The sequence below is a fragment of the Strongylocentrotus purpuratus genome, unplaced genomic scaffold, assembly GCF_000002235.5.
Source record: "Strongylocentrotus purpuratus isolate Spur 01 unplaced genomic scaffold, Spur_5.0 spur5_scaffold_17, whole genome shotgun sequence".
Classification (NCBI taxonomy): Eukaryota; Metazoa; Echinodermata; class Echinoidea; order Camarodonta; family Strongylocentrotidae; genus Strongylocentrotus; species Strongylocentrotus purpuratus.
Window position 1 is genome coordinate 2,146,864 of NW_022145602.1, and position 14,480 is coordinate 2,161,343.

The window sequence follows — 14,480 nt, forward strand, 5'->3', positions numbered from 1 at the left end:
GTCGTCACCAAAACGTTAACTGAAGTCAACAGTTAACAGAACCACCACCCCATTACATTTCGGAATTACGATTTTTGTATTTATCATTAGAACAAATGACATTATTATTATTGGATCTAGTTTTCTCGTATTATCCCATTTATCATATTGGTCTTGTTTTATTCGATGTGTTCATAATCGTTACATTTGGATGGCTGTGAGTAAAGTTGTTGTACAAATGTGAAACTTGTTATTGATAAAAGAGGGTTTTTATTAAAATTGGGCCCAGGTACCTATATATTCTTTGTTTAACAGCCATCACGGTCTAGAAAGCGGGGACAATATTTCGAATCCTTTCAAATCTTTGAAGGAAAGGATCCTTTTGTTAACGTAACGCTATTAAAAAGCAAGATCACAACTTTTAATGATACTTTACCTGGTCTTTTCTGCTTCCACCTACACAAATATGCAACTAAGCTGTTTTATTACCAGAAAGAGGGGACAACGTTTCAAATCCTTTCAAACCTCTGAAGGAGGGGCTCCTTTTGTGAACATATCTCTATAAACCGCACCTCCTTCAAGAATTCGCAACATTTTTCATCGATACATTCTACCCAAAGGTACTGGTTGATTCGTTCTATGATGGAAGGCTACACTATACTCTCGCTTCTTCTCTGCCTCAGTGTGCCAAGTGCATTAGCTAATGATGGTAAGAAATACATTTCTTTCATTCACTTTTTATGTATCTATACCGAGGTTACCAGGGGAAGAGGGGGGGGGGGGGCGTGATGGGCCCAACAAACGCATACGGGAGAAAAGCCTATATCTGTATCATAGCTAAATACAGGAATAAAATAAGGTAAGTTCGCACCCTGAATATGTAAGAGGTAAAATCGTGGGGGGGGGGGGGGGGGTCACCTTCATTTTTTACAATCTAACGAAATCAACGACCACTTGCTGAGCTACTTTAAAGAGGTCCGTACGATAAAATACTTTAAGACTCTCTTTTCTCAGGGTAAAGATTTTTCGTTGGTAAATCACTTTATTGATACTTGATATAACACGATAAGAAAAGCACAAGACTTGACCGTGCAGGTAATGTAAAAACATACAAATAATTAAAAACAACTTTTAAAAATCGTTATGTTACTTAATAATATACAGATTAAGTAGCCACGTATCAATATCGATACAACATCGGAAATTAGCAGGAGCATACTTTCTTTCTTTATATTCGTGAATTTTGTGCAAAATGCACTTGTTTCGAGGGGACCGATAATTCCAAATTCTAGAATCAGTAGTTTCTTAAGATTTTGCCGAAACAAATATCAAGGGTCAGATTTGTCTGGGTATATTTAACTGGCACTGTAGATATACCTATCATTAAATTTTGTTCATGGTTCTGTTGATGCTCGTTGGAGCTTGACGCACGCAGTTGTCATTTGTTATAAATACTTAATAAAACAAAACCACGGCGGTTATGTTATCCAGCTTGTTTAGATACTAGTATGTGGCAATACGTTGAAAGAAATTGTGTTAAGCCTCGGTCACAAATACCATTACGAACTGCTACGAACCCCGTACGAACGATTTTCAGACAATGGAAATTCGGGAAGACAATGGAAAAACAGAGAGATTCGTACGGAATTATCGTTCCTACGAACCTTTGTGACCGTATTTTAGCATTACGTGGTTTTACCTGGTGTTATGTGGTGATATGTCGTAGTGATACGTGGCGTTATTATTAAGCACAATTATTAACCGTTTTTAATGACCATTGCAGAATTATTTCATTTCATATATTCAATGCAAATATCCTTTTCAGTGGTGCGACTTGTCGGAGGTAGCTCCGCCAGTCAAGGTCGAGTCGAGGTCTATTATGATGGGTCATGGGGCACAGTATGCAACCGTTATTGGGAGCTGAAGGACGCTAATGTAGTGTGCAGGCAGTTGGGCTTCCCTGGAGCTGACAGCCAAATCACAGATGCCCAGGGGTGGTATTCTGAACATTGTTGTAAGTTTTGTGTTATCTTTTGTTGTATCTTCCAGAGATAACACAGCGCTAATATTGTTGTAAGTTGGTATTCTGAACATTGTTTTATCCCTGTGTTATCTCTTGAAGGACCGCCTCTATCTTATCTTTGACCATTGATGACACGCCCATTTTTATGGACCCTACCAATCAAAATCTATTTTATATAAGCATGATAAGTAGATCAACCAATAGGAATACTTTATGCCATATCTGAAGATGCGCCTAGCGCATACTAATCTTGGGCGTAATTAGTTATTTGAGCACTTATTACGCGCGTCATCATTATGCGCTGTTGAATGTGGATCATGAAGACAAATCACGCTTTCACTATATTGGTTAAGATGAGAGCATTAAAATAGTCCTATCCTAGCATGTAATATCTTAGAAAGTTCTCATCTGTGATGTTTCCGGTCAACACACAATCTTCTTCTAACTCGTCTATTGGCACGAAGTTGGTTATGGGCAAAAAATATTGCCGCCATTATATCACCACGAAAGATACAACAACCCCCTACCTGTTGTAAATATTGTTGTAAATACCATGCAAGATAAGATAAGATAAAAGATACAACAACTTTCAGAATACCAATTATCTCGACATATTATCTCCCGTGCGCATATGCAAATGAGAATTAAATGCCACTTTATTAATAATACGCACAATTACAAGCGCACCAAAGTATTATTAGCGCAGGCGCGGCCAATAAGATGAGAGAAAAGATACAACAAAAGATAACACAAAAGTTACAACAATGTTCAGAATACCAACTTTATCTTATCTTCAAAGATACAACAATATTAGAGATAACACAGGGTTCAGAATACCGCCCCAGGTCTTCGGCGCAGGCTCAGGAGTGGTCCACCTTGACGGTGTGGAGTGCGAGGGCTACGAAGCTTCAATCATGGACTGTCCAAGGTCCGCATTCGGGGATGTTTGCTATCACGACCAGGATGCCGGAGTGAAGTGTCTCACTAATAGTTGTAAGTCACCTACATCTCAAAACTTCGCCCCTCCCTAACAAATAAATGCAAAGATAAATGCATTCAACTAAAAATGATTAAAAAAACGATTCGCCACTGTAGCTTCCTATTATTCAACAAATAATACAAAAATACAGCCATTATACTTTTATCTGGAAACTGCCTTTCATTAAAAAAAAAAGTATTAAGAATTATAAAGCATATTTCAACTAACACATTTGATAATCATTCATTGATAAATATTCGAAGTATGTTCGTATACATTTTTTTGTTTAACGTTTAACAAATACGTTGCTGCTCTTTCATAGTGTTTTGTTTGTCGTTTTTCTTCCTTTTACTTTACGATGATGTGATTTTAAATTCAATTCTAGTATTATTTGTATTCTCATCAGAGCTAAAATGGCCAGGTTAGATATTTAATAAATATATGTATTTAATAGTACAATTATTGCTAAAGGGTAAATAGAAGGTATTGACTATTTTCAAAGACTGAGGCAAAACAAATATGATCATCCAACGACTGAATGACAGTAAGTAGTTCTCATTCAGAAGCCTGCGTTAGGCATATCCAATGAAGAATAGTGTATTCTTTTGATATAAATGATGCAACAAGAATGAATTGAAAATGTTTTTTTTTTATCTCCCTATTTCCGCAAATATTTTATCAGTTAGAGTACGTGAAGAGGAGGATTTTGATTTTTATCAAAGAGAAGACATGATGGAAGAGGAGAAAAAAGAAAAGGTAAGGGTCATCTTCAAAGACAGATGAGAATGGATTTTAAAGAGATAATAAGCGAGTTCGTAAATAGCTCTGGACCGCATGACCCCAAAATATCCACAGATCTTTTACACGATGGATACTTCCCACGTGTGCATTTTAGAATAATCACTGCCGAAGTGATGGAGGTGCTTCATGAATACCTTTTGTTTGCCTCTTGAGAAGAATACTTCCACCTGTGTATCAGATAAATGTATTGTTGGTGCATAAATGAATACTGATTATATAACTTTCATGAGCACGATCCGAGTATTCGTCTCAATGGTTTTACAATTTGGGTACGAATGACCTTGATCTGCCCATGCGCAAATCCTATTTACGAACTCGCTTATTGCTCTCAACTACTGTACGTGTAGTTAATGCACCATGTGTCTGTGTGTGTTTGTGTGTATATACAGTACGTATCAAAAAGGTGTAACAAACTTTGGTAGCTTCTAATTAAAAAGTTGTAACCTATGTGACATTAAAACCCATTTAATGGTTATTGTTAACTAATGCCACAAGCTGGGACAAGGCGGTCAAAACAATAAATGAATTCCTACAATGTACCTACATGTACAATGTATCTATTTACTTCAATCCGGGTAGAAATTAGCGGCAAATGTAGATTGATGTCTTGCTAAAGAACATTAGCGCCGCGGCGGAACTCGAACTGCGACCCATATTGTGATTCACAGTCCATTGACGTATCGTGGAGTTGTCATTCGTTTGATTCTCAAGGGTTGAGGGTTTGAATTCCACTAATAAGGACTTTTAGATTTACACGACGAGAACGTGGACCACCACGTATGACATCCTTTTAAGGTAATGTGACATCCTTTTAAAGCAATGCCTTGCACGGCCCAGTGCCTTAACACAATGTCAAACGCGGCAGTCCACGCTCTCGTCGTGTAAATCTAAAAGTCCCTATTGTCTTTTTGACAAGACATGCCACTCTTCACCCAGCTGCAAATGCTGGGGTAATACTTATAGGGCCCTCCGGAAGCACAGCAATGATGATGATAAGGCTTCTATGGGAAAACGAAATGTTGTAGTAGTAGTAGTACATGTAGTAGTAGAAGTAGTAGTAATAATAACATACCTTTCTTATATAGCGCATATCACACTATGTCTCTATGCGCTGTATTAGTAGAAGAGGGGTCACGCTTCTGGTTGTAGAATTATCATCATCATCATCATCATCATCATTATCATCATCATCACTATATCATCATTATCATCATATCATCATCATCATCATCATCATCATCGTCTCCATCATCATCATCATCATCATCATCATCATCTTCACCATATCATTATAAATCATCATGTTTTATTTTCTTAAAAACAGGCGGCTGCTGACGAAGGATCCGATGCCAAAAAGGATGCTGACTTGATGAAGAAAGACATCCTTCAGGCCCTATATGATCTCCTGGTCGAACTCGAGGACAAATAGATGATACAAGGCAGCGGACACACTGAACTTGGGGCGGACTGGGAGCTAAGATATATAGAAGCTTTTTTCCTGAACGTTTCGCTGGGCCGTTTTATTCAATCACGGTTGGGTCTTGACGTATAACGTGTGATCGTTACAGCGGAGTCGAAAATGACCTCTTATTTTTCATACTTTCAACAACTTTTTCCCGTAAAAATATAGAAAAATGATCTCATTTGCACAAGAGCTGGTACAAAGAAAGGGCTATAGATAAATCTTTATGTTTAAATTATCGAGTACACAGTCATAGAAAGTAGCCTCTTCTCGAGAAGAAAAAAACAACTTTTATACCCATTTACACGTTTGTGAACAAAATTATATCACCCCTTTTCATCGAATTTTATGCTCTTTAAAAAAAATATTAAAACAAATAAAAAATAAAAATAAAAACAAAATCCCTATTTTTTTTGGCGAAATTTCTAATCATCATGTGCCGCACACGATGTCAATATACGAGTAAAAACCACCGCCTAAAGACTCAACAAATTTTGAAAAAAAGTGTGATTCCAGGGCCGTCCCTTAGTCTAATACCCCCCAAATGACGGATTGCCTACATTTTACTTACCCTAGGTTTCTAACCACTCTGATAACTGTTTTAACCCAAATTCAATCTATATTAGGCCTCGTACAGAAATAACACTGCAAAACTGGGAGGTTTTTTATGATGACGTACAATTTAATAACCGTCACTTTTCTGTGCATTAATTATGCATAATTATAATATTGAATAAATTAATTGATACATCAGTTATTTGTTGTAAGTTACATTTACATATTTCACATATCTGGTTTATCTATAATTTTAATACACCAGTTTACGGTTATGGGCGTTATTTTAAATTACGAGTAAACAAACCAAATTACCTCTAGAGGTCAGTGGTTTATGCGAAAATTAAGATTGCGCCTATGCAAATTATGATGACATCCCTGCCTGCGCGCTGCGTTGTGCGCTCTAATCATAATTTGCATGGGCGCAATCTTAATTTACGCATAAACCACTGACCTCTATAGAGGTCATTTGGTTTGTTTACTCGTAAATTAGAATGGCGCCCATGTCTGCGCATGCGCACTGTTTTAACCGTTACCTGGTCTATTTATTCTGATGTAGTCTTTAGGTTGTGTTATGTCATATTCTTTTTTGCCGTTTACTACTATTTCAATATTTTTAACATGTTTCTTTGGTACATGTAATCTCTCTTTAACTCCCTTTTTTCTTATGCTTAGAAACATTAGTATTAAGAGCTTTATAAATATGATGTATTATTATCATTATTATTGTTGACGAACTCTTTCATTAAAACATTGTTTATTCATCGCAAGACGAACAATAAATTATTTGGTTTACTATTCTCTGTTGTCCTCACATGCGTAATGAATGAAGCGCACAAAGGCATTTGGTTGATACAAATGGCTCTGTTATTATTCTTATTATCTGCTGTTGTTATTATCATTATTATTTTTCATTACTTTATTCAAACTGACATGATAGCAAAGACTTCTAAATTATCAATCTAATGTTATTTCAATAGATGTGTGCGTCACCTTTTGATGCGTTCAACACAGCTGATTGTATTGGAAACCGTGAAGAGGGTTGCAAAAAAGAGCACATTTTTTAAACGGCACTGTCTCAAACTCAAATAGCTCCAGAATCAAAATGTCCTACCCCAAATTTTAATCGGGTAAGAATTGTTTACGCAGATAAAAGAAATGTATTCGTGTACATGTGGGCGTGTGCGTGTGTGAATTAGAAGAGGGGTGGGGGTGATAGTTTCAAGCTCAGCGACTGACTTTCTCATAATCTTGTTTAGAACTTGTTGTTATTGCTCATTTTTTGTCCTTAATTATGTAGAATATAAAGATGAATGTTATCAGCCGTCAGAGATTAGATTGACGCATCACGGCTACCACATGGAAGTGGAGTGGAGTGGAGATGGTGCACTTTTTGTGTGAATGAATCTGATGACCGGGGTATATTTTGTGTAAAGCGCTTTATAGAGACGCTCTTTCTATACAAATCTCAATTATTACCATGAACCTTTTGAACAGTTTTTTCTTGAAAAAGAAGAGAAATAAGATAAAATAATTGCATTTCTATGTACAGTATCTCTAAAGTTCTCTTACAGTTTCGAAAGAGTGGGAGAGAGAGAGAGGCAGCCAAACTTACCTCAAATCAAGCAACCAAAAAAACAAAACATAAACAAGAACAAGAACAAGAACAATTGAATGGTGGTATGACCACAAGGGCGCTATACAACGTGAGTTAGGGAATTCAACATTGCCACAGCAATGGGACAAAGTATGGTTTAAAAGAAAGAAAAGGGAGAAAGAGAGGGAGAGAGAGAGAGAGAGAGAGAGAGAGAGGGGGCAAGAGAGAGAGAGCAAAAGAAGTAGATAAATAATTATGATATATCTTAAATGGATAAATGGTTATCATCATACTTTAATGCTGTCTACCTGGAAACGGAAAACTCATATCAAAGCGTGGTAGGTATAGGCCGTACGTGTGCATAACAAAATAATAGACATGGTTAAATGCCCAAGAAGATCTTTAAAGAGGGGGGGGGGGGTACTGATGAGGCTTCTAGGAGTAAACAAGATGATTATAACCGTTTGTATTGTTGTGTAGTATTGAAAACCTTGGTAACTGGTCTGAATTTGAGCGGATTATTGTCTGATTTGGAGGTTCTTTAGCCCAGGGGCCTTCAATAAGGGGGTATTATGAGCCTTTAGAACCTCATGCCAAAGGATAAAGTTCTCAAAACGTCAATGCATAAGTTACTACTTATGTATTTTAAGTCCGTTGTAGAAATTTTGCAAAATTAATACTTGTAGGAATTTTGGCTCAAGATGTCAAAATGACATAAGCAGTCTAAACAGAATGAAATTTGTTGCTGACGCGCGACTCCGGTACTGAGCTGTTTGTCCAGTGTGTGACGTCACTATTCAGAGCTCGCTACGCTCGTGTGTTTGGCTTACGTTCAGGGGCGTTCGGGGGTCTAAGAAGGGTCTTGAAAAATTGCATTTTACGCCTTTCCATGATATCTATATGATTTCTCAGCAAATTATTCGTGTTTTTCAAGAGAAAATCTTTCCATCCGTATGTAATTTGTTCTAATTATCAGTTGTAGTGAATGTTTCTTTGTGTAGCTCCTTTAAAGGTTAAATTGTTATAATCAGACTTACTGGCGACCTGGAAACGCTTATCAAAGGAACGATAGGTATTGGCCGTATGCATAGCAAATCATAGACATGGTTAATGCCCAAGAAAGGTGGTATGATATGCTAGTTGACGGACTTGATGTACCGTATAGAATATTACATAATTGCAGTGGTAGTCACAAGGGAGATGGGGAGGTGGGGGAGGGGTTATTTATTGACATAGCCATTAAGTGGCAGACCACGGGAAAAGGCGGGGTCACAACTTGTATCGATACTTTAACCGATCTTTCTGCCTCTCCCCAAGAAAAGTCGTCAACGAATCATTAACTGAAGTCAACAGTAAACAGAAATACCACCCATTACATTTTAGAATTACGATTCTTGTATTTATCATTGCAATAAATGATAATATTATTATTGGATCTAGTTTTCTCGTATTATCCCATTTATCATATTGGTCTTGTTTCATTCGATGTGTTCATTATCGTTGCATTTGAATGGCTGTGAGCAAAGTTGTCGTAGAAATGTGAAACTTGTTATTGATAAAAGTTTTTATAAACGCCGGGCCCAGGTACCTATTCTTCAAGACAGTTTTGTTTAACAGCCATCACGGTCTAGAAAGCGGGGACAATATTTCGAATCCTTTCAAATCTTTGAAGGAAAGGCTCCTTGTTAACGTAACACTATTAAAACGGACCATCTTAACGACTTAACGGTCTAGACAGAATAAATACAATACAAGTGGAATGGGGGGATCAAAAAGTAACGAAAACGACCAAAAGAGCAGAGAAAGAGAGAGAGAGAGAGAGAGAGAGAGAATGCTGTAACAAGGTCACAACTTTTAATTATACTTTACCTGATCTGTCTGCTTCCACCCAAACAAATAGGCAACATAGCTTTTTTGATACAGCCACCACGGTCGACTGGTTTACCAGAAAGAGGGGACAATGTTTCGAATCCTTTCAAATCTCTGAAGGAGAGGCTCCTTTTGTTAACATGTCTCTATAAAAACGCACCTCCTTCAAGAATTACCAACATTTTTCATCGATACATTCTACCCGAAGGTACTGGTTGAATCGTGCTATGATGGAAGGCTACACTATACTCTCGCTTCTTCTCTGCCTCAGTGTGCCAAGTGCATTAGCCAACGATGGTTAGGAATACACTTCTTCCATTTACTTAGTATGTATCCATGCCGTGATTATTGTCATTAATTGACCATTTATTTGCCAGGGGGAAGAGGGGGGGGGGGGGGGTGATGGGGCCCAACAAACGCATACGGGAGAAAAGCCTAGCTGTATCATAACTAAATACAGGAATTAAATAAGGTAAATTTGCACCCTGGAGAATTAAGAGGTAAAATTGTGAGGGGGGGGGGGGTCAACTTTATTTTTTAAATCTAACGAAATCAACGATCAGTTGTTGAGCTACTTTAAAGAGGTCTGTACGATGAAATACTTTAAGACTCTCTTTTCTTAGGGTAAAGATTTTTCGTTGGTAAATCACTTTATTGATACTTTTTTTTTTTTTGGTAAAATGAATTTATTGATAAATATATGCTTTTGAACAAATCAAACAACCATACACAATCAATTGAAATAACATTGTAGCATCTTAACATAGTTCAAATAAAAAAATGTTTTACAGTTCCTTTCGATCTTTAATCGGTTGTGGATTAATGTTTTGAAAATACAAAGTATAGAGACTTCATGAAACATGAGTTTGCGATTTTCTGCTTGCATAAATGTTAAATAAACTGCGTATTTTGCATATATGATAAGAAAATTTAAACTTTTAAATATTTTGTTTTTCAAGTTATAACCTTCAATTAAAACGAATTTGTCAAAAGAAAAATTAACATTGTAAAGTTTTCGAATTATGTCTCCAAATTTTAACCAAAACAATCTTGTGTGTTTGCATTTTACAAATAAATGGAGATTGTCGTGTAACTGATCATCATATAAACATAAGGGATTGTTATACAATTTCCATTTGAATAAATTATACCTATTTGGTAATAAGTTGTGTAATAACTTAAAATTGAATTCTGATATTTTGTTTTCTTTCATAGCTTGTAAATTAAATGACCATATGACTTTCCAGTCGATTTTATTGATACTTGATATAACACAATAAGAAAAACACAGGACTTGACCTGAATAATGGTCCTTGCATGTAATGTAAAAACATACAAATCATTAAAAAACAACTTTAAACAATCGTTTTGTTACTAAATAATATACAGATTATTAGTAACCACGTATCAATATCGATTCAATGTCGGAAATTAGTAAGAGCATACTTTATTTCTTTATATTCGTGAATTTTGTGTAAAATGCTCTTGTTTTAAAGGGGACCGTAAAAACATACAAATCATTAAAAACAACTTTTAAAAATCGTTATGTTACTTAATAATATACAGATTAAGTAGCCACGTATCAATATCGATTCAAAATCGGAAATTAGCAGGAGCATACTTTCTTTCTTTATATTCGTGAATTTTGTGCAAAATGGATTTGTTTCAAAAGGAACCGATAATTCCAAATTCTAGAATCAGTAGTTTCTTAAGATTTTGCCGAAACAAATATTGAGGATCAGATTTGTCTGGGTTTATTTAACTGGCACTGTAAATATACCTAGCATTAAATGTATGCATGGTTCTGTTGATGCTCGTTTGAGCTTTGACGCACGCAGTTGTCATTTGTTATAAATACTTAATAAAACAAAACCACGGCAGTTATGTTATCCAGCTTGTATAGATACTAGTATGTGGCAATACGTTGAAAGAAACTGCGTTAAGCCTCGGTCACAAATACCATTACGAACTGCTACGAACGCCGTACGAACGATTTTCAGACAATGGAAATTCGGGAAGACAATAGAAAAAACGGAGATTCGTACGAAATTATCGTTCGTATGAACCTTTGTGACCGTATTTTAGTATTACGTGGTTTAAGTGGCGTTACGTGGTAATCATTGTCACATGGTGGTGCATTGCGCTACGTGGCGATACCTGGTTTTACCTGGTGTTATGTGGTGATACGTCGTAGTGATACGTGGCGTTATTATTAAGCACAATTATTAACCGTTTTTAATGACCATTGCAGAATCATTTCATTTCATATATTCAATGCAAACTTTTCAGTGGTGCGACTTGTCGGAGGTAGCTCCACCACTCAAGGTCGAGTCGAGGTCTATTACGATGGGTCATGGGGTACAGTATGCAACCGTTATTGGGAGCTGGAGGACGCTAATATAGTGTGCAGGCAGTTGGGCTTCCTTGGAGCTATACGCCAAATCACAAATGCCCAGGTCTTCGGCGCAGGCTCAGGACTGGTCCACCTCGACGGTGTGGAGTGTGATGGCTACGAAGCTTCAATCATGGACTGTCCAAGGTCCGCATTCGGGAGTGTTTGCAACCACGATCAGGATGCCGGAGTGATGTGTCTCACTAATAGTTGTAAGTCACCTACATCTCAAAACTTCGCCCCTCCCTAACAAATAAATGCAAAGATAAATGCATTCAACCAAAAATGATTAAAAAACGATTCGCCGCTGTAGCTTCCTATTATTCAACAAATAATACAAAAATACAGCCATTATACTTTTATCTGGAAACTGCCTTTCATTAAAACAAAAAGTATTAAGAATTATAAAGCATATTTCAACTAACACATTTGATAATCATTCATTGATAAATATTCGAAGTATGTTCGTATACATTTTTTTGTTTAACGTTTAACAAATACGTTGCTGCTCTTTCATAGTGTTTTGTTTGTCGTTTTTCTTCCTTTTACTTTACGATGATGTGATTTTAAATTCAATTCTAGTATTATTTGTATTCTCATCAGAGCTAAAATGGCCAGGTTAGATATTTAATAAATATATGTATTTAATAGTACAATTATTGCTAAAGGGTAAATAGAAGGTATTGACTATTTTCAAAGACTGAGGCAAAACAAATATGATCATCCAACGACTGAATGACAGTAAGTAGTTCTCATTCAGAAGCCGGCGTTATGCATATTCAATGAAGAATAGTGTATTCTTTTGATATAAATGATGCAACAAGAATGAATTGAAAATGTTTTTTTTTTATCTCCCTATTTCCGCAAATATTTTATCAGTTAGAGTACGTGAAGAGGAGGATTTTGATTTTTATCAAAGAGAAGACATGATGGAAGAGGAGAAAAAAGAAAAGGTAAGGGTCATCTTCAAAGACAGATGAGAATGGATTTTAAAGAGATAATAAGCGAGTTCGTAAATAGCTCTGGACCGCATGACCCCAAAATATCCACAGATCTTTTACACGATGGATACTTCCCACGTGTGCATTTTAGAATAATCACTGCCGAAGTAATGGAGGTGCTTCATGAATACCTTTTGTTTGCCTCTTGAGAAGAATACTTCCACCTGTGTATCAGATAAATGTATTGTTGGTGCATAAATGAATACTGATTATATAACTTTCATGAGCACGATCCGAGTATTCGTCTCAATGGTTTTACAATTTGGGTACGAATGACCTTGATCTGCCCATGCGCAAATCCTATTTACGAACTCGATTATTGCTCTCAACTACTGTACGTGTAGTTAATGCACCATGTGTCTGTGTGTGCTTGTGTGTATATACAGTACGTATCAAAAAGGTGTAACAAACTTTGGTAGCTTCTAATTAAAAAGTTGTAACCTATGTGACATTAAAACCTATTTAATGGTAATTGTTAACTAATGCCCAAAGCTGGCACAAGGCGGTCAAAACAATAAATGAATTCCTTCAATGTACCTACATGTACAATGTATCTATTTACTTCAATCCGGGTAGAAATTAGCGGCAAATGTAGATTGATGTCTTGCTAAAGAACATTAGCGCCGCGGCGGAACTCGAACTGCGACCCATATTGTGATTCACAGTCCATTGACGTATCGTGGAGTTGTCATTCGTTTGATTCTCAAGGGTTGAAGGTTTGAATTCCACTAATAGGGACTTTTAGATTTACACGACGAGAATGTGGACCACCAGGTGTGACATCCTTTTAAGGTAATGTGACATCCTTTTAAGGCACTGCCGGGCACGGCCCAGTGCCTTAACACAATGTCAAACGCGGCAGTCCACGCTCTCGTCGTGTAAATCTAAAAGTGCCTATTGTCTTTTTGACAAGACATGCCAAACTCCACCCAGTTGCAAATGCTGGGGTAATACTTATAGGGCCCTCCGGAAGCACAGCAATGATGATGATAAGGCTTCTATGGGAAAACGAAATGTTGTAGTAGTAGTAGTACATGACGTAGTAGTAGTAGTAGTAGTAGTAGTAATAATAATAATACCTTTCTTATATAGCGCATATCACAATATGTCTCTATGCGCTGTATTAGTAGAAGAGGGGTCACGCTTCTGGTTGTAGAATTATCATCATCATCATCACCATATCATCATTGTCATCATGTTTTATTTTCCTATAAACAGGCAGCTGCTTACGAAGGATCCGATGCCAAAAAGGATGCTGACTTGATGAAGAAAGACATCCTCCAGGCTCTATATGATCTCCTGGCAGAACTCAAGCACAAATAGATGATATAAAGCAGCGGACACACTGAACTTGGGGTGGACTGGGAGCTAAGATATATAGAGGATTTTTTCCTCACCATTTCGCTAGGCCGTTTTTTTCAATCACGGTTGGGTCTGGACGAGCATAGACTAACGGGTGAAAGGTGTGACGTGTGATCGTTACAACGAAGTCGAAAATGACCTCTTATTTTGCATACTTTCAACAACTTTTTCCCGTAAAAATATAGAAAAAATGATCTCATTTGCACAAGAGCTGGTACAAACATAGGGCTCTAGATAAATCTTTATGTTTAAATTATCGAGTACACAGTCATAGAAAGTAGCCTGTTCTCGAGAAGAAAAACAAATTATACGCATTTACATGTTTGTGAACATAATTATATTAAAAAATTGAAAAATTACAAAATTATATCACCCCTTTTCATCGAATTTTATGCTCTTAAAAAAAAAAAAAAATCCCTTTTTTCAAAGTGTTTGCGAAATTTATAATTATCAAGTACCG

General features: G+C 36.6%; 1 protein-coding gene across 3 annotated transcripts; it reads left to right on the forward strand.

Moving 5' to 3' along the window:
- The first annotated feature begins 476 nt into the window (after positions 1-476).
- Positions 477-14,480, forward strand: LOC584598 (neurotrypsin). 3 transcript variants are annotated; one of them, XM_030988443.1, is made up of 5 exons: positions 477-688; positions 1,805-1,971; positions 2,848-2,995; positions 3,664-3,737; positions 5,107-5,757. In XM_030988443.1, the coding sequence occupies exons 1-5, from the start codon at positions 619-621 to the stop codon at positions 5,209-5,211; spliced, it is 564 nt and encodes a 187-aa protein (XP_030844303.1). In that variant the 5' UTR covers positions 477-618; the 3' UTR covers positions 5,212-5,757. The 3 variants fall into 3 exon arrangements, with proteins under 3 accessions (XP_030844303.1, XP_030844304.1, XP_030844302.1); XM_030988444.1 differs by lacking the exons at positions 1,805-1,971; positions 2,848-2,995; positions 3,664-3,737; positions 5,107-5,757 and adding exons at positions 11,555-11,869; positions 12,537-12,610; positions 13,877-14,480 and having other exon boundaries at positions 486-688; XM_030988442.1 differs by lacking the exons at positions 477-688; positions 1,805-1,971; positions 2,848-2,995; positions 3,664-3,737; positions 5,107-5,757 and adding exons at positions 9,329-9,562; positions 11,555-11,869; positions 12,537-12,610; positions 13,877-14,480.

Bases quoted from the DNA above. Each gene is read 5' to 3' on its own strand.
- LOC584598 (XM_030988443.1), top strand. From the start codon at position 619: ATGATGGAAGGCTACACTATACTCTCGCTTCTTCTCTGCCTCAGTGTG. The intron at 689-1,804 runs GTAAGAAATACA...TATCCTTTTCAG, and splicing joins AAGTGCATTAGCTAATGATG to TGGTGCGACTTGTCGGAGGT. The intron at 1,972-2,847 runs GGGTGGTATTCT...ATACCGCCCCAG, and splicing joins GCCAAATCACAGATGCCCAG to GTCTTCGGCGCAGGCTCAGG.